The sequence below is a fragment of the Idiotropiscis lumnitzeri genome, chromosome 9, assembly GCF_059441095.1.
Source record: "Idiotropiscis lumnitzeri isolate Australia: NSW breed Sydney's pygmy pipehorse chromosome 9, RoL_Ilum_1.0, whole genome shotgun sequence".
Taxonomy (NCBI): Eukaryota; Metazoa; Chordata; class Actinopteri; order Syngnathiformes; family Syngnathidae; genus Idiotropiscis; species Idiotropiscis lumnitzeri.
In genome coordinates, this window is record NC_142399.1 from 22,048,368 (window position 1) to 22,073,122 (window position 24,755).

At 40.7% G+C, this 24,755-nt stretch overlaps 1 protein-coding gene across 3 annotated transcripts in view; it reads right to left on the reverse strand.

The window, feature by feature from the left end:
* Positions 1 to 24,755, reverse strand: part of pcca (propionyl-CoA carboxylase subunit alpha) — a 57,082-nt gene that overhangs the window by 7,119 nt on the left and 25,208 nt on the right. For 2 of the 3 annotated variants that reach the window (XM_088304116.1, XM_088304118.1), the window contains 12 exons: positions 24,533 to 24,664; positions 23,763 to 23,799; positions 21,151 to 21,229; positions 18,798 to 18,900; positions 14,172 to 14,266; positions 13,212 to 13,362; positions 12,632 to 12,775; positions 9,627 to 9,701; positions 9,452 to 9,520; positions 3,975 to 4,050; positions 3,672 to 3,885; positions 1,977 to 2,079 (listed from right to left, as the gene is read on the reverse strand). In XM_088304116.1, the coding sequence (XP_088160242.1) occupies positions 1,977 to 2,079; positions 3,672 to 3,885; positions 3,975 to 4,050; positions 9,452 to 9,520; positions 9,627 to 9,701; positions 12,632 to 12,775; positions 13,212 to 13,362; positions 14,172 to 14,266; positions 18,798 to 18,900; positions 21,151 to 21,229; positions 23,763 to 23,799; positions 24,533 to 24,664 (1,278 nt within the window). The remainder of the gene's footprint in view (positions 1 to 1,976; positions 2,080 to 3,671; positions 3,886 to 3,974; positions 4,051 to 9,451; positions 9,521 to 9,626; positions 9,702 to 12,631; positions 12,776 to 13,211; positions 13,363 to 14,171; positions 14,267 to 18,797; positions 18,901 to 21,150; positions 21,230 to 23,762; positions 23,800 to 24,532; positions 24,665 to 24,755) is intronic. The other variant, XM_088304117.1, reaches the window with a different exon arrangement.

A 24,755-nucleotide genomic window follows, 5' to 3' on the forward strand; every position in this document is an offset into this window, starting at 1 on the left:
TTGATTCCACTGTTACCAATTTATCTGTAAACGCATAATCCTTAGTAGTTGATCAGAAAGACTTTGCTATTAGGTGGAATCCTTGTATGCCTATTTTTAACTTAAGTAAACTAAAACCTTTTTGAGTTTTCGTTGACTAAATTTACCAAAACTAGAAGAAAACTTTTTTTTTGTTTCCATCAATTAAAACTAGACTAAAACCGTTTTGAGTTCTTGTCTACTAAAACTAGACTAAAACTATCACGAATAGGAATGACCAACTGTGATGAAAACTAATCAGCATTTTCAATCCTAAAGACTTCGATAAATCTAAAATGCCTGCCAAAAACAACACTGGTCAGAGCAACTTTAAATATCCTGCCAGAATGAAGAAGCTGGTACTCTGTCTGAAGAATATTTACAAAAAAGTGAGAGAGCTATTAGAAAGCTACGGAATGTGTCACATTTGCGGCTATCCCACCATTGCTATCATTTAATTCAGATTCGGCTGGAGTCAACCGCCGTTCTTTAGATGTTTTGGGGGTAAATGGAACAGATTATTTAATAGCATTTCATTTTTAAAATTTTTGTTTCTAATAATTTTGCACACATTTAAAAAGAAATATTTTTGTTTCATAATGAGGTGCTGCATGTATTCCTTATAAAAAAGCATTTGATTCCATTTTGGAATAATATTCTGTATTGTGGAAAAGCTGAAGTGTCCTGAAAATATCCTGACAATAGTTTGAGTACCGTATTTTTATGGCCATACGACGCGCTGCATCAAAGGGCGCAACACCAGTTGAGGGTGCTATTTCCGTCTTTAATGCATATATTAGGCGCGCCGCATAACAAGGCGCTAGCTCGGCTGCTCGCGCTAGCACGTTCGCGCTAGCTCGGCTGCTCCCGCTAGCACGTTCGCGCTAGCTCGGCTGCTCCCGCTAGCACGTTCGCGCTAGTTCGGCTGCTCCCGCTAGCACATTCGCGCTAGTTCGGCTGCTCGCGCTAGCTCGTTCGCGCTAGCTCGGCTGCTCGCGCACGCTAGCTCGGCTGATGCCAGTTCACCAGGACTCAATCCCATAAAGAATCGCTGCCAGAGGTATCACCCCATTTCATTGACAGATGTCATGAAACTAATAGGAATCACTGTCAATAATAATGACTAACCAATAAAAGGTGTCTTGGCATTAGCCTACTAGACAAGGTCAGGGGAGGGACTTCACTGGTCACCACACACCACACTCCTTAGAGTCACGGTTTCAAATCAAAACCCAAGAAAACTCAGCATACAAGCAAACAATGAAACAAAGAAATAAGATTAACACAAAACATGTATCTCTCATGCCATCAATATACCCAAAAGAAATAAAAATAACACAAAAAGATTATAGCAATGGCTTCTTGGGAGCCACTCAGCCTTAGCCAATTACAGAAATGGCTTCTTGGGAGCCACTCAGACTCAGCCAATCATATGGCTGTTTAGAGAGATGTCCATGGCTGTTTAGCGAGATGTGCATGGCTGTTTAGAGAGATGTGCTGTTGTGCTTTGGGCTTTTTGTCTGTTGTCTAAACCTGGGACGTTTCTTGCTTGCAATAACATAAATGATAAGACAGACTACAACATTGTGGACAGCTGCCCTTTTGTCCAGCTTTCTCCTACACCATCACCCAAACACCATAGTCACATAATGTATAAGTCACGGTCAATTAGAAGCATAGATGACTCAGACTTTGACCAGCAGGGTGTGCTAACATGCACTCCGAACAGCCCAATGAGTAAAAGGGTTGATGGTCGCGAGTGATGCTTAGTCCATATAATGGGCGCGCCGCCTTACAAGGAGCTTTGTTTGTTTTGGGCAAGATTAGGGACTTTAAAGAGCGCCCTATGGCCCGGAAAATACGGTAACACCTATTGTGTAATTAACTGCCTTTTTATTAAAAACATCTGCCTGAAATGTATCAGATTGATCAATTTAGGTAAAGCAAACTGTACTCACCGTATACATGTCCCCAGACTTATTAACTTCCACTTCATGCCATTCCTCTCCCAGTTGTGCATGTAGCTCCCGGCCACTACTCTCCACAGGTATTGAGAGTACCCTGCGATGAAAACACACAACACAAGTACACTAAGTACAAAGACAATAAAGGCCATTCTGATTCTGATATTTTAAGGGACCCAAGTTGCTTCTTTCTAGTATAACATAAGGCCTGACTAAAACTGTCTTAGATGGCATCGGCCAGTCCAAAATGATTCAACATTGCCAACATATTTCTATTTCCACCTTTCGTTGATCGATGATTATTTGAATGAATTTTGTTATAAAAATTCATTAACGATAGAATTTCAATTTCTCTCGTCATCTTTTAACCAATTTTTTATTTAAGCCACTCACCTTTTGGATAAAATGATGCCTATCTGAAGATATCTAAATAATGCTTCCGGCTTTAAGTAAATAAAAAATGAGTCCGAGCGGCAATAACAAGAGCTGCTAAACTTACATCAGTCCTTTTCAAGTTTGACAGATCGATCAGGAAGGCAGCTGTTTCCAAAGTACAGTGGGTGATCGTTTGTTTTAATTCTAATACGGTTACTCATTAAGGACAATTAATAATCTAAGACAGATCACTGACACCCACAGTGTGAGAAACGGACGACAACCAAAGCACACTCCGATCGTCTCAAAAACGAGCAGAATGGCAAGAGGGTAACCATGTGCATAGCGGTGACTCACTAGCCCCACAATTAAGTCAAGCCGCACAAATGACCTGACAGATACCGTGGATGAACAGACCAGCTCAGACGACTCTGGAGGTAAAGTCACTCCAACCCATACCAAGCATGACGACTTTGAGACTCTTACAGGCTCTCCGGGTAGTACAGGAGAAGCCAGACTGGAAGGGAAGGATCCTGGGGAGGTCCCATCAGAATCTAGAGGAGCCAGCCCTCCCACCATCCCCGAAATGCAGGACTTCCAGCCAAGTCTTGATGACGTTGCTGCAAGCCCGGCTAGTCCTGGACTTGCTGACTTTTAGTTTAATTCAGTGTGCGTGCGTGTGTGTGCGCCTGCGTGCAATCAACAACAGTATATCAATTAGACGGCTCGCACTAGACACTACTTGCCGAGGATCAGGTGTAGGCAGTATGGTGGTGGACGAGTGCTGCACTGTAATAACTATGCACACTGGGAATGGTGGTAACTTAACATTATTTCTAGACAAATGAAACAACTGAGAGAACAACATACTCAAAGCAAACATAATGTTATACATAATGGTTGGAAAACATTATGAAATGGTTTGGCAGCATGCCGGTTCAGAACATTTTTACTATCATAGCCCTCGTGCTTAGTCTTTTACTGCTGCTTGCTCTCGTAACCTTCTGTTACATTCTCCCACCTCATCAGGTTAATGATTAACAAAACTATCGCTCAACCATTGGCCTGTTCCCGGTAATGTTCAGGCATTTGCTGCCAATAACCGCTGACACATCAAATGTGAACATTAACATTTCACAGAAGTTTTAGTAACACGGACAATCTTATCCAAACCTAGCTCTGAAACAGGGCATGGGCAATATTGTTGGATTACTAAGAATTGATAGAACCTCTCTGATTTTCCCCACCGAGATATAAATTTGATAGCAATGATGAAACAAAATATTGCCTGCTGTAATATACTGGAGTCCTTACCTTAAATTACCGAGGACGTTCTGGAAACAGAGCTGGGCTGTGATGTACAGTGCTGCAGCAGAAGCTACTAGTTCCCGCTGTTGTTCCACTTGTAGCTGGTGACCTTTAAAGCCATCAGGGTAAATCTCTGGAAGGAAGTTGGTGCTCACGTCGCCAGAAATAAAGCGTGGATGGGTGATTATTTCTCTCAAGAGTGGAATGTTGTGGGTTACACCTAGAGTAAAAACCATACATTATACCAAAAAAACAAACATTTAAAAAAAAAGATGATCGTATCCTAAAATGGAAATGTGTTGGATATACCTCTGATGACGTAGTTATCCAGAGCATCCTCCATCTTGGCAAGGGCTTCTGCTCTTGTAGTTCCATAGGTTATTAACTTCAAACAGAAACCATATTAAATCAAAGCCTTGGTTGCTTTTCATGATCTATGTTGTCATTGTGACCAAACCTTCTAGGGCTGGACGATTAATTGAAATGAGTGTGTACTTAAACATCCTCAGCCTGTTTACTTAGACTCTTCCCCTGAAATTCCTGAAATTTTCCAGTGAAAACATTTCTACAGCTACGACTGGTTTCAAAAAACACAATTACTCCCTCTGTCCATGTGTTCAGCAGTGTTAAATTCTTTTGAAACGCTTTCCTTGACATTTTTAGAGGATTTGGTTTGCTAGACTAAGCCATTTGGCTCCCCTTATGACCCTGTTCCACCACATTTGTTTCAGGTGGTTCTCTCAAGTCTTGGTAAATTGATCTTAACCATTACAAAAATAAAATAAGGAATTAATAAGTAAATAAATAAGGAATTAATAAGAAAATTAATCAGTAATCAATAATAATAATAATAATAATAATGAGTCAAATGTCTGTATTAACAGTTCTTTAATCTTCTTCTGAACATGAATTTTTGATTATTTCGTGGCGAGACAGAGGGGGAGGGTGGGAGGAGGAGATGAGGATTAGCTGGGAGGTAAGGATTAATTATGAAATACAACACAATTTCAAGGCTTTTGGCGGAAAGCGGGGAGCATAGGACCCTTTTGGGGAAAAGCGGGGAACATCTGACTTATATTTAGAAAAAGGGTCCTATATTCCCCGGCCCCATACAAAGCGGGGAACATAGATATGCTCCCCATGAAGGCCATGGTGTTTCTATGGTAAGTATCATATGGCGAGCGCAAAAAGGCGACTGCTTACGGACCGTTGTTGTCATTTATTTTGACTACTTTTACAGAGAGAGATAACGATAACTACAACCTATTTCATAATAACAGATAACAGATAACTGCCCCTGGGACTCTCTGACACTAAACTGGTCGGGACCAAGTTTCATGAATGAAACCGAGTCTGTCTCCGCCAGCTTTCACCGGCACAGACGAGAAATCATTTCCTTATTCAATCAAACAGCCGGCCAATTTTGCCGTAGTTCCGTCATCTTTAATAAAAAAAAAAAATATTGTTCATCACTTTTCACGACTATTACGAACATGGCATATCCTTTTGATGAGGATCCCATTGATGAAAGTGCAGCATTAACCCACAGAGAATTAACTACGTCGTGAGCGGATCATTAGACCCCGCAAAGATGTATAATCATATCCTGACAACTATCTGTTTGAGTGATACAGTTTCACTTCATAGTCCATTTCTACATCCATAACCTGCTATAATCCGTCCGCACATCTTCAACATCACCAGTCACAGTCTCATCCCAGCACACAAATGAACTCGCAGCTGTAACTCTCTGCTTACGTCAAGCCCGGCCGATGTCCCACCCTCGAGAGCCATATACTCCACCGTGATTGGTAGGTTCGTTCAGCTCCGCACAAAACACTGTAACGTGCCAGTCATATCAAATTTGCGGGCCGCACGAACATTAAACTTTCATAATAAGGCGGGGGCCGCAAACTATCATCCCGCGGGCCACTTGCGGCCGGCGGGCCGCGAGATTGAGACCCCTGATCTAAATAAAGACACTACGGATCGATCGTGTACTCAAGAGATCAGCTGTTAGCACTCTGTGCTAACCCCGCGTCGGCTCCCGGAGCGAGACCCGATATCCCCCGCGAGCTGAGGAGGAAGAGACGGGGATGTCGTGCGGGGGCTAAACACCAGGCAAGGAGGAGACGATACAACCCCGTCCTCCCGTCCGTTATTATGGGGAATGTTAGATCCCTCCCCAATAAAATGGACGAGCTAACAGCGCTAACTCGGCACGAGAGGATTGTCCGGGAGGCTAGCTTGCTGGTGTTCACGGAGTCGTGGCTAACAGAGCTAACGCCGGACGCCGTCGTGGAATTGGACGGCTTCCAAATACTACGCGCGGACAGGACACTGGAGAGCGGTAAGAGGAAAGGGGGAGGGCTGGCTGTGTTTGTTAATGATAGATGGTGTAACCCTGGGCACATAACTGTTAAGGATCAACTTTGCAGTCGGGACATTTAGCTGATAGCTGTTAGCATGCGCCCGTTCTATTTTTCCGCGAGAGTTCAATCATGTGATCGCGGTGGCGGCGTACGTGCCACCCTCTGCTAACAGTGAGACAGCCTGTGACGTACTGACTGCAGCTGTGAGCAGGCTACAAACACAGCACCCAAATGCCCTGCTCCTTATCTCTGGTGACTTCAATCATGCTTCTCCTTCTTCCTCTCTGCCTTCATTCACACAATATGTAACCTGCCACACCAGAGACAATAAAATATTGGTCCCTCCCCCCGCTGGGCAAAGCTGACCACAACTTGGTTGCTCTCCTGCCTGTGTACAAACCTCTAGTCCACAGGCAGCCAGCTGTGACACGCACAGTTCAGCGATGGTCCAGAGAAGCCGAGGAGGCCTTAAAGGACTGTTTCAACACAACTGTGTGGGAGGTATTCAGCGAAGCTCACGGTGAAGACATTAATGGTCTAACAGACACAATTACAGACTATATTAACTTCTGCATGGAGAACACCATTCCCACCAGGACGGTAAGATGTTTCTCCAACAACAAACCCTGGATCACACCGGACATTAAAGCTCTCCTGAAGGAGAAAAAGAGGGCTTTTGTGTCAGGCGACAAGGACGAGCTGAAGAGAGTGCAGCGTCAGCTGAGAAGATGGATCCGAGAGGGGAAAAAGTCCTACAGGATGCGGATGGAGGAACAATTGCAGCAGAACAATGCCAGGGATGTCTGGAGGGGCCTGAAGACCATCTCAGGCCACGGACAACCAGGTAAGACCCAGAAGGGTGGGGGGCTTCAGTGGGCAAATGAGTTGAACCTATTTTTCAATAGGTTTGATCAAATGCCTGACCCCGCTCAGGCTCCCCTGCTGATGCCCCCACCAACCTCTCCTGCCACTGCGAACGAGACCCTCTCTCCCCCTCTCTCTCCCCTCTCTCTCTCCACAGGCTCCAGTTCCCAGCCTCATCAGACAACCACCACTTCCTCCTGCTCAGCCTTGTTCCTCACAACATATCAGGTGAAGAACCAGCTGAGGAAGATGAAGGCGAGGAAGGCAGCAGACCCAGATGGGATTAGCTCCCAGCTCCTCAAATCCTGCGCAGACCAGCTGTGTGGAATCGTCCAGCACATGTTCAACCTGAGCCTGAAGCTGGGCAGAGTCCCCCAGCTGTGGAAAACATCCTGCCTGGTTCCGGTTCCAAAGACACCCCATCCGAAGGAGCTCAACAACTTCAGACCAGTGGCGCTGACGTCTCATCTGATGAAGACCCTGGAGAGACTGGTCCTCGTCCATCTGCGCCCCCTGGTCAGCTCCTCAATGGACCCACTCCAGTTCGCATACCAGCCTGGCATCAGTGTGGATGATGCAATCATCTACCTGCTCCACACTTCACTCTCCCACCTGGAGAAGGCGGGGGGCACGGTGAGGATCATGTTCTTTGATTTCTCAAGTGCTTTCAACACCATCCAGCCCGCCTTATTGGGAGACAAGCTGGAGCAGGCGGGAGTGGCCCACCACCTCATCACATGGATTCACGACTACCTCACAAACCGGCCACAGTACGTGAGGACACAGGACTGTGTGTCTGACGTGCTCCTCTGCAGCACGGGAGCGCCGCAGGGAACTGTTCTGGCTCCCTTCCTGTTCACCCTCTACACCTCGGACTACAAATACAATTCCACAACCTGTCACCTGCAGAGGTTCTCTGATGACTCTGCGATTGTCGGCCTCATCACTGACGGTGACGATCGGGAGCACAGAGGGGTTACGCAGGGGTTCGTGGACTGGTGTCAGCAGAACCGCCTCCAAATCAACGCTGTGAAATCCAAAGAGCTGGTGGTGGATTTCCGCAAGCGTCGGCACTCTCCACCTGCACCAGTGAATATCCAGGGAACAGACGTTGAGAGGGTCTCAAATTACAAGTACCTGGGTGTTCATCTGAACAATAAACTGGACTGGAGCGACAACACAGACGCTCTCTATAGGAAGGGTCAGAGCAGACTCTTCCTACTCAGGAGGCTGAGGTCCTTTGGCGTTCGGGGAACACTCCTCAGGAACTTCTATGACTCGGTGGTTTCATCAGTCATATTCTATGGAGTGGTCTCCTGGGCAGGAGGCATCTCGGGCCGGGACAAAAAGAGACTGGACAAACTAGTGAGAAGGTCCAGCTCTGTCCTGGGCTGCTCCCTGGACTCTGTGGACTCAGTGGGGGGCAGGAGGATGACGGCAAAACTGTCATCAATGCTGGACAACCCAGCCCACCAACTCAATGACATTCTGAGAACACTCCACAGCTCCTTCAGTGATAGACTGTTACACCCTCGCTGTACCAAAGAGAGATTTCGCCGCTCCTTCCTGCCAACTACTGTCAGACTTTTTAACAAGAACATTGGGTCAGGCCTACAAACGGGAGGGCATTAGTGCAATTGTGCAGTCCTAGGATGCAATATATACTACTACTGTACTTTCAGCCAATGGTGTACTTAAATATTGACCAATGAAGTATTTTGTTTACCATTACAGTATTCTTATAACAGTACTTCTATCACTGCAGTATTTCTACCATTGCAGGACGTTCACTATTACAGTACTTTTATCATTGCAGTATTTCCTATCATTGCGGTATTTTTACCATTACAGTACTTTTACCATTGCAGTACTTTCATCATTGCAGTATTTTTTTTATCGTTGCAGTACTTTTACTATTACAGTACTTTTACCATTGCAGTATATTTGATCATTGCAGTACTTTTTACCATTACAGTACTTTTATCATTGCAGTATTTTCTATCATGCAGTACTTTTCTATCATTTCAGTACTCTTACCATTACAGTACTTTTATCATTGCAATATTTTTATCATTGCAGTATTTTCAATCATTCATTAGTTTTTATCATTACAGCCTTTCCCCCTCTGTATAATGGACAGGCATTAGGAGTGTTTCCTTACACTTAGATACGTTTATACTGTGTATATTTGCATGCTTTTTATGAATGTCTGCTGCTAATGTTATACATTAACGGCTACATTACACCGCCGATTCTGTGTGATCTATATCTTTGCTGCTGTAACACCTCAAATTTCCCCATTGTGGGACTAATAAAGGACATCTTATCTTATCTTATCTTGTATTCTGCATTGGACGCGAGATAAGTTCAATGACCACAAGTTGGACATCTGAATAACTCGTGCATTACATGGATCGAACAGCTATAAACAACATCTCTAAACAATGCAGGCTTTCTAATTTTATTATATATATATATATATATATATATATATATATATATATATATATATATATATATATATATATATATATAATAAAATTGACTAACCTTAGAAATCATAGGATCATAATAGATGCTGATGTCACTTCCTTCCTGGATGCCACTGTCAACCCGAACCTGCCAGTAACAAAACAAATTATTTCAAAATGAGAAAACTTATATCTAAGTAAGGATTTACTATCTCATTGAGGTTGTATGGAATTTTCATAAACATATTGCCTACATTGCTGAGATCCTTTGGTTCTTGGTATTGGGACAACCTTCCAATGGAAGGAAGACCAAATGACTTGTAAGGGTCCTAAAACGACAAATCAAAGATTTTATATGATAATTCATTTACACGTAAAGAACTTTATTCATATATACAGTAAGGTTAAACTTTAACAATGTAAATCTTCAATATTGTCTTACGAATGAAATACTACGACCTGTTGCAATACCGCATTGTACCTTGAAGTCTGATCAAAATCTGTACCGGATGTCTTTTATTTTGCAGTCTTTCCCAAGAACATTAATGTTTACATTGACATAATTATGCATCCATTCATTATCTGAACCGCTTCTCATCATGGGGGTATTTGATAAAGTTTGTTACAGTACCTGAGGAGGAGTATCTAATTAATAAGTGATATGTTGGCTGTAAATCCTAATAAATTAAAAACATTAACACAAAACAGGAAGTAACAATCGACCAAATTAAAATCAGGAACAGCGCTAACCATTGGTAAACAGACAACACTTTTGTTGGCTTCTGGTAATCATCTACTGACACACACACACACACACACCCACACCCCCACACACACAAAAAAGAAAGAAAAAAAACCCCCAAACACTTTTCAATTTAACAAAAGATAAGTACCCGGTCACCTTTTCTGAAAGATATGCTATTTTATGGTAGCTATTTTTTGTCTATTTTTCTTCCCATTGGTGTCCTTTCAGAATATAAGTGTCATAAACCTTCAAGGGGGAGAAAATTGTAATTTGTTCAAACCTTGCATAATCTATAGCTAAATTTTGGAAGTGCTCAAAAATCATATGACATTGATACATGTATACTTCAAATTAGGGGGAAAATTGTAATTTGTTCAAACCTTGTATCATAATCTACAGCTAAATTTTGGAAGTGCTCAAAAATCATATGACATTGATACATGTATACTTCAAATTACAACTACATTTACATCAGAACTTCCAAAGTCAGGCATGCCATACAATGTGTATCAGGGATCGTAAAGGGTGAGTGGTTAATTTAGATTTTCAAGTGTCGAAATATGACAGCAATGTAAAAATGACTCATGTCTGGGCAGTTAATACATATAGGTAATATGGAGACATTTTGAGGCGGCATGGTGGACGACTGGTTAGCACAATGGCCTCTTAGTGCAGAGGTCATGGGTTCGATTCCGGCAACGACCTTCCTGCATGGAGTTTGCATGGTCTCCCCGTGCCAGCGTGGGTTTCCTCCGGGTACTCCGGTTTCTTCCCAATTCCAAAAACATGCATGGCAGGTTGATTGGACACTCTAAATTGCCCCTCTGTATGAGTGTGAGCACAGATGGTTCCCTGCGATTGGCTGGCAACCAATTCAGGGTGTACCCCGCCTACTCCCCGAAGACAGCTGGGATAGGCTCCAGCACCTCCCGCAACCCTGTGAGGAGAAGCGGTACAGATAATGGATGGATGGATGGAGACATTTTGAATGAGGAATTAATCGATTCAAGTTAACTCATTAGTTTTTAATTAAAGGGGCTGTATCGTGCTAAAATAAATGTTTTTAGCCTTTAGCCATTTAAATAAAAATTGCTCATCAAAACCCCCCAAACGTGTTTTTTGCTCCATTCTCCAACTCTGTGCATTTCTGCTTATTTCTGCTCCCTTTGCACCAACCCCTCCCAATCAAAGAAAACGACAGGTCTTGTGGCGGCAACCCTCGAACCTGTTGGTGGACATCAGCGGTGAGGGATGCCGTCAAGAATAAGATCTCTGTTACAAGCGGTCGAAATGAGTTTCCTCTCCCTTAGAGATAGGGTGAGAAGCTCGATCATTCAAGAGGGACCACTACTTCTCTGTGTTGAGAGGAGCCAGATAAGGTGGCTCATGCATCTGATTGGGATGCCTCCTCTGTGAGGCATGTCCCGGCGGCAGCAGGCCCCGAGATCAACCAGGACACGCTGGAGGGACTATGCCTCTCGGCTGGCTTGGGAACGCTCTGGGATCTCTCAGGAAGAGCTGGAAAACATGTATGGGTAGTGGGAAGTCTGGGCTTCCATGCAGCAGGATAGCCCTGGATAGCCATGTTATTTCCTTCTCTGTGTTGTCTTTGTTCCCTAAAAACAGTACTGACTGTAATCTGATCTGCTGGCGATTGCACGCCGATACAATCCTTCCCAAGCTTCATGCATTGTGATTAACTGCATCAGACCCTTGAGTGTCAAATGTGCACTAAAAACGCATTTCTCAAGTTAACCCGTGGGTGGCGCTAAACGATTATAAAAAAACGAGTTAACGAGTTGAGCATCAAATGCGTTGAGAGTTGTAACTGAATTTGAGCTGTCAATTTTAAACATAGGCACTCTTCTAAAGATAAAGATGTCCTTTAATAGTCCCACAATGGGGACATTTTCAGTGTTACTGCAGCAAAGATATCGATCACACAGAGGCGGCGGCGTGATGTAGCCGTTAATGTATAACATTAGCAGCAGACATTCATAAAAAGCATGCAAATATACACACTATATTCGTATAAACACAAATCCCCCTGCATATACATACATCCCACAACATATATAAGTGTAAGGAAACACTCCTAATGCCTGTCCATGGTACAGAGGGGAAAATAAATAAAAACGCTGCAATGATAAAAAAAAAAAAATACTGAATGATTAAAAATACTGCACTCATAAGAATACTGCAATGATAAAAGTACTGTAATGGTAAGAGTACTGAAATGATAGAAAAATAAAATAAAATAAAATAGAACAGATTAAACACTGTTGTTTAATTTCAATTTGAAGTTATTTTTTTCAACTCTCTTTGCAAACTGAAAGTTGTTTTTAAAGAAATGCTTTTTTTCTTTCTTCATTTTAGAAATAATTAAAGGGTCAAATTGACAGCTTGTTGTTTAACTGATGATGTGTATATAGGTTTTTTTATAAATTTTTTAGTGTTTCTATGGATATTTCAAAGAACTTTGCAATAAATGCAACTATGTGGAGAGATTCCAACCTCAGCATAGACGCGGCTCTCAAAGGCCCAACCATTTATTGGGATATCTTCCTGTTTGTGCTGCAGTTGGTAACCCTTGGCAACTCGGATCATCTGCTCAACCAGGTCAAGACCAGTTATACACTCTGTTATGGGATGTTCAACCTAGAGTCCAAAGTTAAGACAACAGTGGTTAATGTTACTAGGATTTGTCGAGCAAAACGGAAACTTGGGCCATCTCAATCTGCTAAAAAGGTACAGAGATTCCAGTGTTGAAACAACAGTACAAGTATTTAATAATAACAACAATAAGAAGAAGAACTAGAAGGAGAATCAGAAATAATGGGTGAGATTTTTGGTGTTTTGTTACCATACTAATGTCTAATGTCAATACTGTAACAAGTAACTGATCTAGAGACACTGTAAATATGTGACTGAACTGTTGATCATCTTTCTCATTGAACTGTTGATGTTAAAGCCAAATATTTTCAGGTTACATCTAATGAATGTGATGATTCAGTTCTATTTTAAAACACAATAGGTCTCATAAAAACAATGAGAATGAACAAGAATGAATTTCGACACATATGCCAACACAGACCTGTAAGCGTGTGTTCATCTCCAAGAAGTAGAAGTTCTTTGAAGAGTCTACCAGGAACTCTACTGTGCCAGCAGAAGAGTATGCAACAGCTTTGGCAAGCTGAACTGCCTGCTCACCCATGGCTCGTCTTGTCACTGAGTCCAGAAAAGTACTAGAAAAGTCAAAATTGGAGTATGAGAATACAATTCTGTCAAACATATAATTATAAAGTACTAATAGAAGACACTGTGAAGTGCAAAATCGGCAGAAAATGAGACTGATATCATCTTTAACCCCAGCTATTCACTGTTTGAAGGCTTTTGCGCTGACAAACCAGAACAATCCCTGAAAATCTGATTTGCTAAAAGGAACATGTTGATCTGACATTTCTATCATGTGCATCTTGAATTTGGTGTAGTCAAAACTGATATATACGCTGCCTTGAAAATTATTCCCACCTTGCTAGGTATTTGAACCTTTTTAGAAATGTTCAAAGCATGCAATATTTTAGTCATCTAAATATGCTTTAAATTTCAATGCTTTAAATTTCAACCCACAACCTTATCCCTGACCTTTCAGGTCATTTTCTATTTTCAAGGTGTTGTTCGGTAGTGTTCTGTCACAAACTGTTAAGTCCTTCACAGAACAAGTATATTTAGAAGACCAAATTACACACAAGAGTACTATTTACTCATTAGGTTACTTCTGAAGACAATTGATTTCACTGAATATTGTATTAGGGGTTCTCAGAGTACATGGGTCTGAACAGAAATACAACACACCTACAATCAACTACCATGTTATATTGTCATATTGTTATTGTTTAATACAATATTATCTACAGGTCCCAGGGAATAATTGGGCAAATCGGTCCTCAAATGAAGGCATTGAAAATCTTTTAAGAGCCTTGAATATATTAATAGATACCATTACAAAGAAGCATTTTGACTAAAGCAAAATGTACATTCGTTTCTTACAAACCTGGGAGCTTCTTCCACCACCTTCTGGTTCCGCCTCTGGATAGAACACTCTCTTTCATTCAACCAGAGAGCATTGCCATGTTTATCAGCCAACACCTATGAGAAGAAGCATACTGTTCTTTATGTAACAATAAATAGTATTTAAACAAAAATGTAATTATTTGCAAAATATCTGTTTGTAAATTACTCAACTATTGAATTAAGTGACACATAAACACTTTCACTGATAAAAGCAAGCAGTTTTTAAAATGCACTGCTCAAAAACATAACGGGAACACCAACACATCACAATATAATTCAAAGTCCATCACTCCTCAATGAAATCAACTTGCCCAGTTAGGAAGCAATGATGATTGAGAATCCATTTGGTGCGCAAATAGAACAGGCCACGGGTGGAAACAAGAGGTAATTACCAAGACAAGGTCTATAAAGGAGAGATTATTGAAAGTGGTGACCTTAGATTTTTGCGTTGTTCAGTCTATAGAATAGGCGTGTCGCATGACAAGGCACAACCTTTGTTTTGGGGGAAATTAGAGATTTTAAAGTGCGCCTTATGGTCGCGAAAATACGGTATGTTTTATTTTAGTGTTCCCTTTATTTATTCATTTATTTCTTTTTTTGAGCCATGTATAATAAATATCAAATGAGCATTGAAATGGGCTAGTACAAAATGTTTCATGCTTAACATTTACAAAAAATGAGTCCATCTAAGATGGTATATAGCGTCAGAAAAAAAGTATTTTCGCCCTGCCTTATTTAATACTTCATTTTTTGCATAGTCATCGCACTTCAATGTTTCAGATCATTAATCCAATCTTAATTTCACAAAATCATTTCCATAGTGCCTGTCAGATAAAATTAAATACAATCCCCAACAAGTTGGGACGTTGAATAAAACCTTTTCAACCTATATTCAAATGAGAATTCTGCAAAGACAATATATTTCTTTTTCAAATTGAAACTATTCATTTTTTGTTGCAAATATTTTGAATTTGATGTCTGAAACACCCCCCCAAAAAAGTTGGGTCAGTATGCAAGTTGACCACTGTGTTACATCACCATTCCTTTTAACAACACTTGGAAACTCAGGACACCAATTGTACATGACGTAAAAGTTCAGCTGCTCAACAGTTGAAGGCATCCATGCCATATTTTGAACTTCATAATGAGTCACAGATTTTCAATGGGAAACAGGTCTGAACTGCTGGCGGGCCAGTCTAGTACTGGCACATTTATCACTACGACACCACACTGTTGTGACGTGCATTCTCTGCAAGACGGCATTGGGTCAGTGTAGGTATAGGGGGCGACCTATTAGGGTCCTGCAAAAGGTGGTCAAAATCCTGAAGGCATGCACGTTGGAGGCATCCAAAGAGCGTGTATTGACAAAGTACAAAGTACATTGTTGGACAAGGTGCAGGTGCTCCTTGACTACCAGGAGCAAAATATCAAGTTTGAAAGCAGGAGAGGCATGGGGCATGAGAGCAGACAATGAGCAACAAATGCGGAAATCAATTATTTTAGTTCAAATATTGCTGCCAAGGGCGGTACAAGCAGTGTAGAAATTCAGGTGGCAATTGGATTTCCATATAGAGCTTGATAGAATATTTATTGCCCAATTAATTTAATAAAAGAATTCATGGCACTGTAATGTACAGTATATGGCATATATGTCAAAGTCAAGGCCCGTGGGCCGGATCTGAGGAATTTATTTGGCCCCCGGGATGATATAAATTCATTATTAGAACCGGCCCACAGGCTGCTGGTGTGTCACATGCGTCAAAACTACATTTCCCATAATGCAACAGCGGTGTGCTGAGCGGGAGACAGGAGCATGCTGCGCAAGGCCACCTCATTTCATTATTCATCAGCAGTGATTATCGTAGCATCAAGTGTCAACTTTCAAATACCCATCAAAAATGGCTAAACAAAAGGTGGACACTGACAACCGGGGGTTTCTAACGAGGTGGGAGGCGGAGTACATGTTCACGGAGGTAGATGGCAAGCCTGTGTGTCTTCTGTGTGGAGAAAGTGTGGCGGTAATGAAAGAGTATAACATGAGACATCATGAAACGAAACATATGGACATGGAACAAAGGCTATGAAAGGCGAAAGAATTAAAACAAGGTCTTAAATCTCAACAGGCTCTATTCAGAAAAGCCAAGTCCCAAAGTGAGGCTGCTGTCAAGGCTAGTTTTATTGTGGCAATAGAGATGGCTAAATCAGCCCGGCCATTCACAGAGGGGGGTTTTATCAAAGGCTGGATGCTTAAAGTTTTTGACACTGTTTGCCCAGATAAAAGGCAACTCTTTTTAAACGTGAGCCTTACAAACTTGTGGGTTTAACAACAGATGGAGCACCTGCAATGTGTGGACACAGGAGTGGACTGGTGGCGAGAATACGGGAGAAGATGCCGGAGGAAAACGCTACAGATGAGCTGACAGCCTCTCATTGTCGATTTAGCCTGGCCCTGAACTTTGATGAACTTGTACAAAAGATGAGACATCACCAAGTATCATCCTCAGCCTTAAACAAGTGAACATTTTTGTGCAATAACATATTTAAGATTTTTTAACTCAGTTAAAATAAAAAAAAGTTAAATATAGTTAAGTTAAATATTTGTTTTCATTGCACATGTGACTTTTCTTCGAAGAAAGTGTTGTTTTTCTCTTATTAGTGGATGTTTGCACTTTACTTTATTTCAATCCAATTGTTGTAAAAATATTTCAGTTGAGTGACTGATAAAAAGTAAATTTAGCCTACTTTTGACTTTCCATTTCCCTGAGAAAATAGACTTGATCGTACTTTGAATAATACCACTTCATTCATTTAAAGTGCATGTTATAAGGATTTTATAAAGTTTGTCTTTTGTGCCTGTTGGAAATAAAACATTACTGAAAGAGCCATAACAGAGTATTGCTTTATCTGTCCGATCCAATCATATAGTATTATATATGTTAGGTTTTTGTTACGTTCAATTAGGTCCACTCGACTATGTGTGATAATTTTATTTTCATTCGATTTGTCCGGCCCTAGCCTTGTTGGCAATTTTTTAATTTGACCCCATGTCAATTTGATTTTGACACCCCTGGTATATGGGATTTGTCAGGTGGTCTTTTGGGGGGCCCTAAGCAAAGTTTCCTTTGTGGGCCCTCTAAATGATCCGCCGCACCAATCGTGCCGCTATTGAGGACTCTAAAACCCATTATGTCAAAGTGACAGCAGCAATCTCTTCATTTATACTTTTTGTCATTGAATTGGATCTTTAAAAATCAGCTACCGATGTACAAGTCAAGTCAGGACTACACCCCAGAAAAATTGACATTTTCTCCTATTGTATTTTAATTTGGTCCAGTTGAGTTATGTCAGTGCTTCTCAATTATTTTCTACTATGTCCCCCCCCAACCCTTGCAAGAATAAAACAATTCGGCCCCTCACCACGTACTCTCAGCCGCAACTATAAATAATAGTATTTTTGTGGTCAAACAAACCTACACCACAGAGTTAATACTCGCAGCGCATAATAGGCAATGAGCGCGCCACTGCAAACTACTGGAGTAGTACGGTGGAAAAAAAGCATGTTCCCCTGGTTCACACGGGGCCCCCTCAGCATCGCACCGCTTTTTGAGAAGCTCTGAGTTAAGTCATTGAATTTAAACTTTAATGCAATAGACTGATGAATATATATGAATATTTATACACAAACAAAATAGTTTTAACCTAATATCAGATAAGAGTGAGAATTAATGCATTTATGAATAGTACGATAAACAAGCCCAAGGAAAGTAGCTGGGGTAAATTAGTATTAAAGTACCATAATGAGTACCTATACCTAATTACGTACACATTTTTATCTTTCTTTCTTCATGGTATAAGATCAAATGTACCATGGTTGTATTATTATTATGATTGTTCTTGCTGCCAAATTGTTAAATACCTAATATTGTAAGCACATTGGTGCCAACCATTTTTTTTAAATATAGAATAATAAATAAAAAAACATAAGTAAATAACCCGAACATGGCCAAACAAGCCTAATGCAAGCTCTAATGTTGAGTGCAAGACATCTTTAGTTAATGCTAGCGAAATCTAACGTTCCTGAAAATAAAATTAATAGGCTCAGCGCACAGACAGACACAATTTAAACTTTATAAATAAATATCAGAAATAAATAAATTAAGTTCCGTCGCGTGATAATGCAGGCGGGCATACGCGGTCTCGACAACGTAGACAACATAAATTGCTATTCTCAGTTTAAACACAAGGCCCTAACATCATCCACACTGCCTCGAGATTGTTCATCTTTTCTTTTTTTCTTTTGTTTTTCTGTACTCGATCAGTCTTTTTGACATTTTGCTTGGTGACCTTGTTTACACACAATTGCAGGTTGTCTCGACTAATCATCGCAAAGTGAGATGTAGCCTCATTCATTGGTTTGCCATAAATGGAGCGCACGTTGTGCTTGCGCATTAGTGAAAGGATGTGTCGGCAATGGGTTGCCAGATCGGGGTCCTTTGGTGAAGTTGGGGCCCTATGCGGCTGCGTAATTGCCGTATAGGCCGGACCGTCCCTTGGATTTGTTTACTTAAATAGATTGAATACATCAAAAACCTTTACTACAGCATACCTGAATCTCTATGTGTCTCGGGTTATCTATGTATTTCTCAATTAGAAGTCTATCATCTCCAAAGCTCGATGCGGCTTCCTGGGATGAAAACCGGAACCCTTCCCTGTGATAAACAAGCATACACAAAGAAATATTTCCAGACTTTAATCGGATATTTGCAATAGTATTGAAGCTGGAGCCATCAAACATCGCCATCTCTCAAAGAAATAACTTGCGAACCATCTATTTTTTAGCAAGTGAGCTTATTAGGTGTTTACGTACCTTGGCTGGGTTATATTTCATGAGTTAACAACCACCTAGCCCTATTTTTACCACCTCATATTAATTGAACAAGAATAGAAGAATTTAACATATTTCATCTGCATTTTACGAATCACAATTGCAAAAAGTCTCCTTCTACTGCTACGCAGACATGCAGATATACCTTCCACGAAGAATGCAGGACTCTAGAAGCCTGAATGCTGTTCAATTGAATTTTTAAATATTTTTTAACTTGAAATGTTTAATTTTAATTTAATTAATCTCTCTGACATCAGCGGCTAGATTGCACAAAATTTACAACTCAACTCTAAATCTTAAATACCTCTCTACAACACGCACAAATCTACCCACATGAATAAATACAGACGTGCAATCTTTTTAATCTAATTAAGACAATATCAGCCACACAGACAAAAAGGTTTTGGTTTGGACTTCACCTTCCGAATCCATCCATACGGTCATTCAGCCATGCTTATTTCCTTTTCTTATCATTATATTTTATGTTATATATTTTTTAATTATGTATTTTATTATGTGATAGAGGTTTGGGGGGGGGCACTGATGAATAGGAATTTTGGACGGCAATGGACCAGCTGTTTGGGAATCTCCAGAAATTCCCAATAGCCGCCATACCCCTGTGCACCAGTGTTGTTTTTGGCAGGCATTTTAGATTTAGTCTTCGTCTTAGTAATTTGGACAAAAATGCTTATTAGTTTTCGTCAGATTTAGTTCTTCCTATTCGTGATAGTTTTAGTCTAGTTTTAGTTGTCGAAAACTCAAAAAGGTTTTAATCGGTTTTAGACGACGGAAATGCAGAATAAAGTTTTGGACTAGTTTTTGTAAATTTATTAGACCAAAACTCAAAAAGGTTTTAGTCCGTTTTAGTTAAAAATAGGCATACAAGGTTTCCACCCAATAGCAAAGACTTTCTCATGGGCTATTAAGGATTATGTATTACAAACAGATAACGTAACAGTGGAATCAATGCTCGTAGCTCCTAAATAAGCCGAGAACCAAAATGTTTTATTTGGCTGGTTGTGGCTGTATTGCACTTAAAGAAACATAAAATAAAAACGTTTTAACAACATAGACTTGTAGTAGACTTGTTCTATAGTACAGAAGCACAAGTACACACTCTATCAAACATATGTCTTGTTTACTTGTACCAGCTTGCGGTTATCAGAGCAAAGTAGCCTTGAGAGTGTCACTGTCGCCATGGTCCGTCAAAGGAACGCGTGTCAGTCTGTGCGAGCAGAGACAAATGACCCCAGGTGTGTTTGTGCGACACCAGGTGTGTGCGCGTCGCATGCGCCCGGCGTGCAGTCCCGGTGGTGGGCGTGTCCAAACAAAAGATAGGTTGCACTTCATTGCAATGTTTTGAAAGACAGATTACATATACAATAGGAAGGGATCTCATAAATTTTGAGCATCTGACGAACCACACACTAACAATTTCGGCCCGTCTCATCAACGCAAATTTCATGGACATCACGTCATGTTTTTGTCATCAAATAACCTTGTTTAACTCGTCATCGTCTCATTGGCATGAAAAAAGGGGCGTTAAAATATTTTCGTCATAGTCACCGTTGAGGAAAACAACACTGCTGAGCACACCCCCACAGTATATTAGACATTACATCTCACACCGAACTATTGTATGGATTATGGTATGTTTCTTATGTAACGTGGGGAACGAGGCAGAGAGACAGCCACATCTGCACTGCATGGCACTGAGCTATTGTGTTTATTAGAGACTAAAGTAAGAGATGCTGTGTATAGCGACCTTTAATCATTTCACTTCACTTCAGCCATTGAATGAATGGAAAAGAACAATGGACAAGATGGTTCATATATCAGAAACTAAATGTTCACACAATTTTGGTGTGAAAGGGCTTATATATAGAATGAAATACAACCTTCAATGGAAAACAGTGTCTTTCAATTTTGTAACTTGAATTTGAAGTCATTTAACTTATTAGACCGAGATAAAAGAAACACTAACTTCAAATATGAATAAGAGACAGAATTAACTTTATTCAGAAAAAATAAGACAAGTTAATGACAAAGTTCCACGCTATGGAATGAGACGTACCTCGTTTCCTCATCATTCCATGCAACTCTCATTCCTTTTCCACCTCCACCTGCAGATGCTTTTATCATTACTGGGTAGCCTAGCAGTAACAAAAACAATCAACCATAAAATAAGAACAATAAAAAATACGTGAATAAAATATATTCGGGTTGAGCGACATTCAAATTTGACACGTCACCTCATTTCACCGGGGTGTACAGTAATAATGTCGCTAATTTTACATGGTTTGCTTTTTTGTAGCTTGCGCCGACCATTGTGAGTCTGTCTGGACTCGTAACCCAAATCCGCAATCAATGTTCATTTACCGTTTAGCCAAGTTCGAATGTAATTTTGTTGAAAAACATGCAAAAAAAACCCAAAACACAACAACAAACAACAACAAAAAAAGAAAAAAAACATCCACTTTTATCATAACAAGAAGCGCACTTTTACCTTCATACCATATGTTGTCCAAAGGGCTTTTTTTTTTTTTTTTTTAAAGATGCCAACCGAGCATCAACCTTTGGTTTAAAATAACTTATTTAAACCCCTAGAATCCCTTGCCATACACGGTCAAACGGTAGAACACATGGTGTTATTCCAACCATCCAGCCATCTATTTTTTGAAGCAATTCATCTTTTAGGACTAATTTTAAATCTACTTGCTTGTTGTAAAGCTGCTATCTAGCGCTAAGTTAATCTGAGTATTTTTGTCTCTTCTCTGGCATAGAAATGGCCAAACTCCTATCGTTTGCCGCATTGAAAAGCCAGCAGAAAAATGTGTTTATAAACTGTGTGGCTGGGCTTCAGTGACTGCTTCAAGAGTTTAATTTAATGCTTTTAGAATAATGTAAGGCTGGTGACTCCGGGTTCGCTTGCTCTAAGGGCGCCACGGGCAGGCAGACTTCACACGAAGAAAGGGCTCATGATCCTTCTAGCTCTTAACTCATTTAGCGATTTTGACAGTTTGGTTTGTTACAAACATCTGAAATGCAGCAATGGCAAAAGCCAAGTGTCATTTTATAATGTGTCATTTCAAAACGGCAGCTACTCAGAGGGAAGGCTCTGTATATCAATGTCTATGCACTGACGGCCACCTGGCTGAAATGTACGTATTTTGTTCCCTTTTTTTTAAACGATTGTCAGCTGACACAACATTTCAAAATGTCTTGCGCAGCTTGACAACTTGTAGAGCTGTTGCCGTATGAATTAACAACCGAAAAAAACATGCCAACTTGGGTTCATAATAAAATAAACTGAGTGTGCATTGGTTCACCATTGGAAAATTCAAAACATTGCTGAATTTTGTCATTCGCTTATTCAAATTGCAGCAAAAAGGAAGTGCCAGTTTGCGCTCTCAGTGCTCCAACTAGGGACATGATGCGCCGGCACTGACTCCATTCAGAAATAGATGTGAACGGAGCACATTCCGTTGCTCTGAACACACCCAATTTCAGAGTGCACAAGCGTCAGAGAGAATTTCCGAACGCACCCCGTCTCTTGTGGTCAATGATGGGCTGACGTGACAGATAGAATGTCAATCCCCATGCAGTGTCAAGAAACATACCAGCCTACAATTAGTCTAGTTATAGTAATATTGAGTTGAAAACACAATTGAACGTTTGAATGTGCCATCAAAAATTATACTTAACATATTGGGCCCTCATGCGCAGCATTTGTTTATCATCATCATATCGTGTCACACCAGTGGTTTATCCATATTTTTGCCCTGTCTGTGACCTTTTGTAGGTCTGGTGGAGTGATATATACGGGGCTTATTGGACATTCAAGTTGGATATGTTTCATATTTTGGTTTAGGAAACCACAGTCACATACTGAGGATGTGGCAAGGCCCCATTTTGTTAGGTTGTCTTTGGTTTTCCCAACACCAGATCTTGCACGGTTTAGGGTACACCATTTTTTCCTTTCAAGGTTTGTGCCCTTGGGTAGTTTTTCTTTTGGTTTTGGGACACACGGTTGTTCTGGTCCCATGTTTTCTTTTTCTCTCCATTTATTCATTCTGTACCGTCTAGGGGTGATGTTTTCAGGCAGACTTTCAGTTGAAATGAAACTTTTCCTAAATTTCAGCCTGGGAGGGACTGGTACATGGGAGAAGAGTGGATGGCGATTATCATTTTCTTGCTTGCGTTTTTCCACTTTGGTGTGTGTTTCTCTTCTCAAGGCAGGAGGTGGAATGCCCGAGAGCCTGTGGAGGATATTTACTGGTGTTGGTCTTAATGCTCCAGTTATCACACGGCAAGCTTCATTAAGGATAGGATCTATTTTGCTGGCATGGGCAGATCGAGACCATACGGGGGCACAATATTCTGCTGTTGAGAAACACAGAGCCAAAGCAGTTGTTCTCAATGTCTTTGGATCTGTGCCCCATTTTGTTCCAGCCAGCTTTTTCAATAAGTTGACTCGAGAGGACACTTTGCTCCTAAGTTTCTCTAGGTGTTGTTTGAAGGAGAGAGTCCTGTCTAGTGTTACACCCAGATAAGTTGGATGGTCATTTGTTTATGGCAGAATAAGTGAGGACAGTGACTGTTGCAATTTTTAGACACCGCAGGATACCAAATCACCCAACCCTAAAATGTATTTTGAAATCTAATTGGACATAAATGATGACTTACCCATGTTTTGTGCGATTTCTACAGCTTCCTCTGGAGTCTATAACAGAGGGTTTTGGTCAAAGAAAACAAATGGAAGGTGACAGTTGAATTTTGAAAACACTGAGCACCGAAGACTGCACTGACAAGGGATACAAATATGCATAGATGGGCACTTTACCCTATTTTGCCAGTTAATCATCCGTCCACGACCTTGGCACCCTTCAGTCATTACCAATCCGTCCTTATTCATAAATATTAAACACTCTCGGTTGCCGTACTTCTTTGTCCTTTTAAAGCGCATTTAAATCCGTGCCCCGCTTTTTACTTGCGTTTAATGCAAATATGCTGACCAGCAGTCTGTTATATCATCTATTATGTGTCATTTATTTTCATTCATTCACAATTACTGCTATGTCATCGGTTCTGTCATTATTGCATGAGAAACCATGTGCCAATATTAATGTACTGCCTTATATTTTGTCTGTGTTATGGACGTTGATGCGATGTTCAGCTCATATCGTATTACTAATATTAGTATTAATACTATTGCTTTTCTGGGTATATGTGACTGCATAAAAACCCAGACTGAAGAAAACCCAGTTCCGGCCTCTACCTACTAGTCCGTTATTTATTTATTTTATTTCTTTTTATTTCTCCCTGCCACCTTTTGTTCTCCCTGGTACAAAATGCCCATCTTTGCATATATCCTTCAATTAATCACCCTGAAATGGAAGAATTAGATCTAACATAAAATATGAAAATGTTTCATGCAGTTAGCGCTTTTCACATACCTTGACCACTCCATCAAATCCTGGGATAGTGTTGACCTTAGCAGCCTTAGCAATTAGTTTGCTCTCAATTTTATCCCCCATGGCTTGAATAGCATGAGTGTCTGGCCCAATAAATGTAACAGACTCCTTTGCCTAGAAAATGCATATTAATACCACACAACAGTTAGATAATGTTCCAGAGAAAAGTACATTTTAGCATGCTGTGTTCCAACTCAGTAAAAAA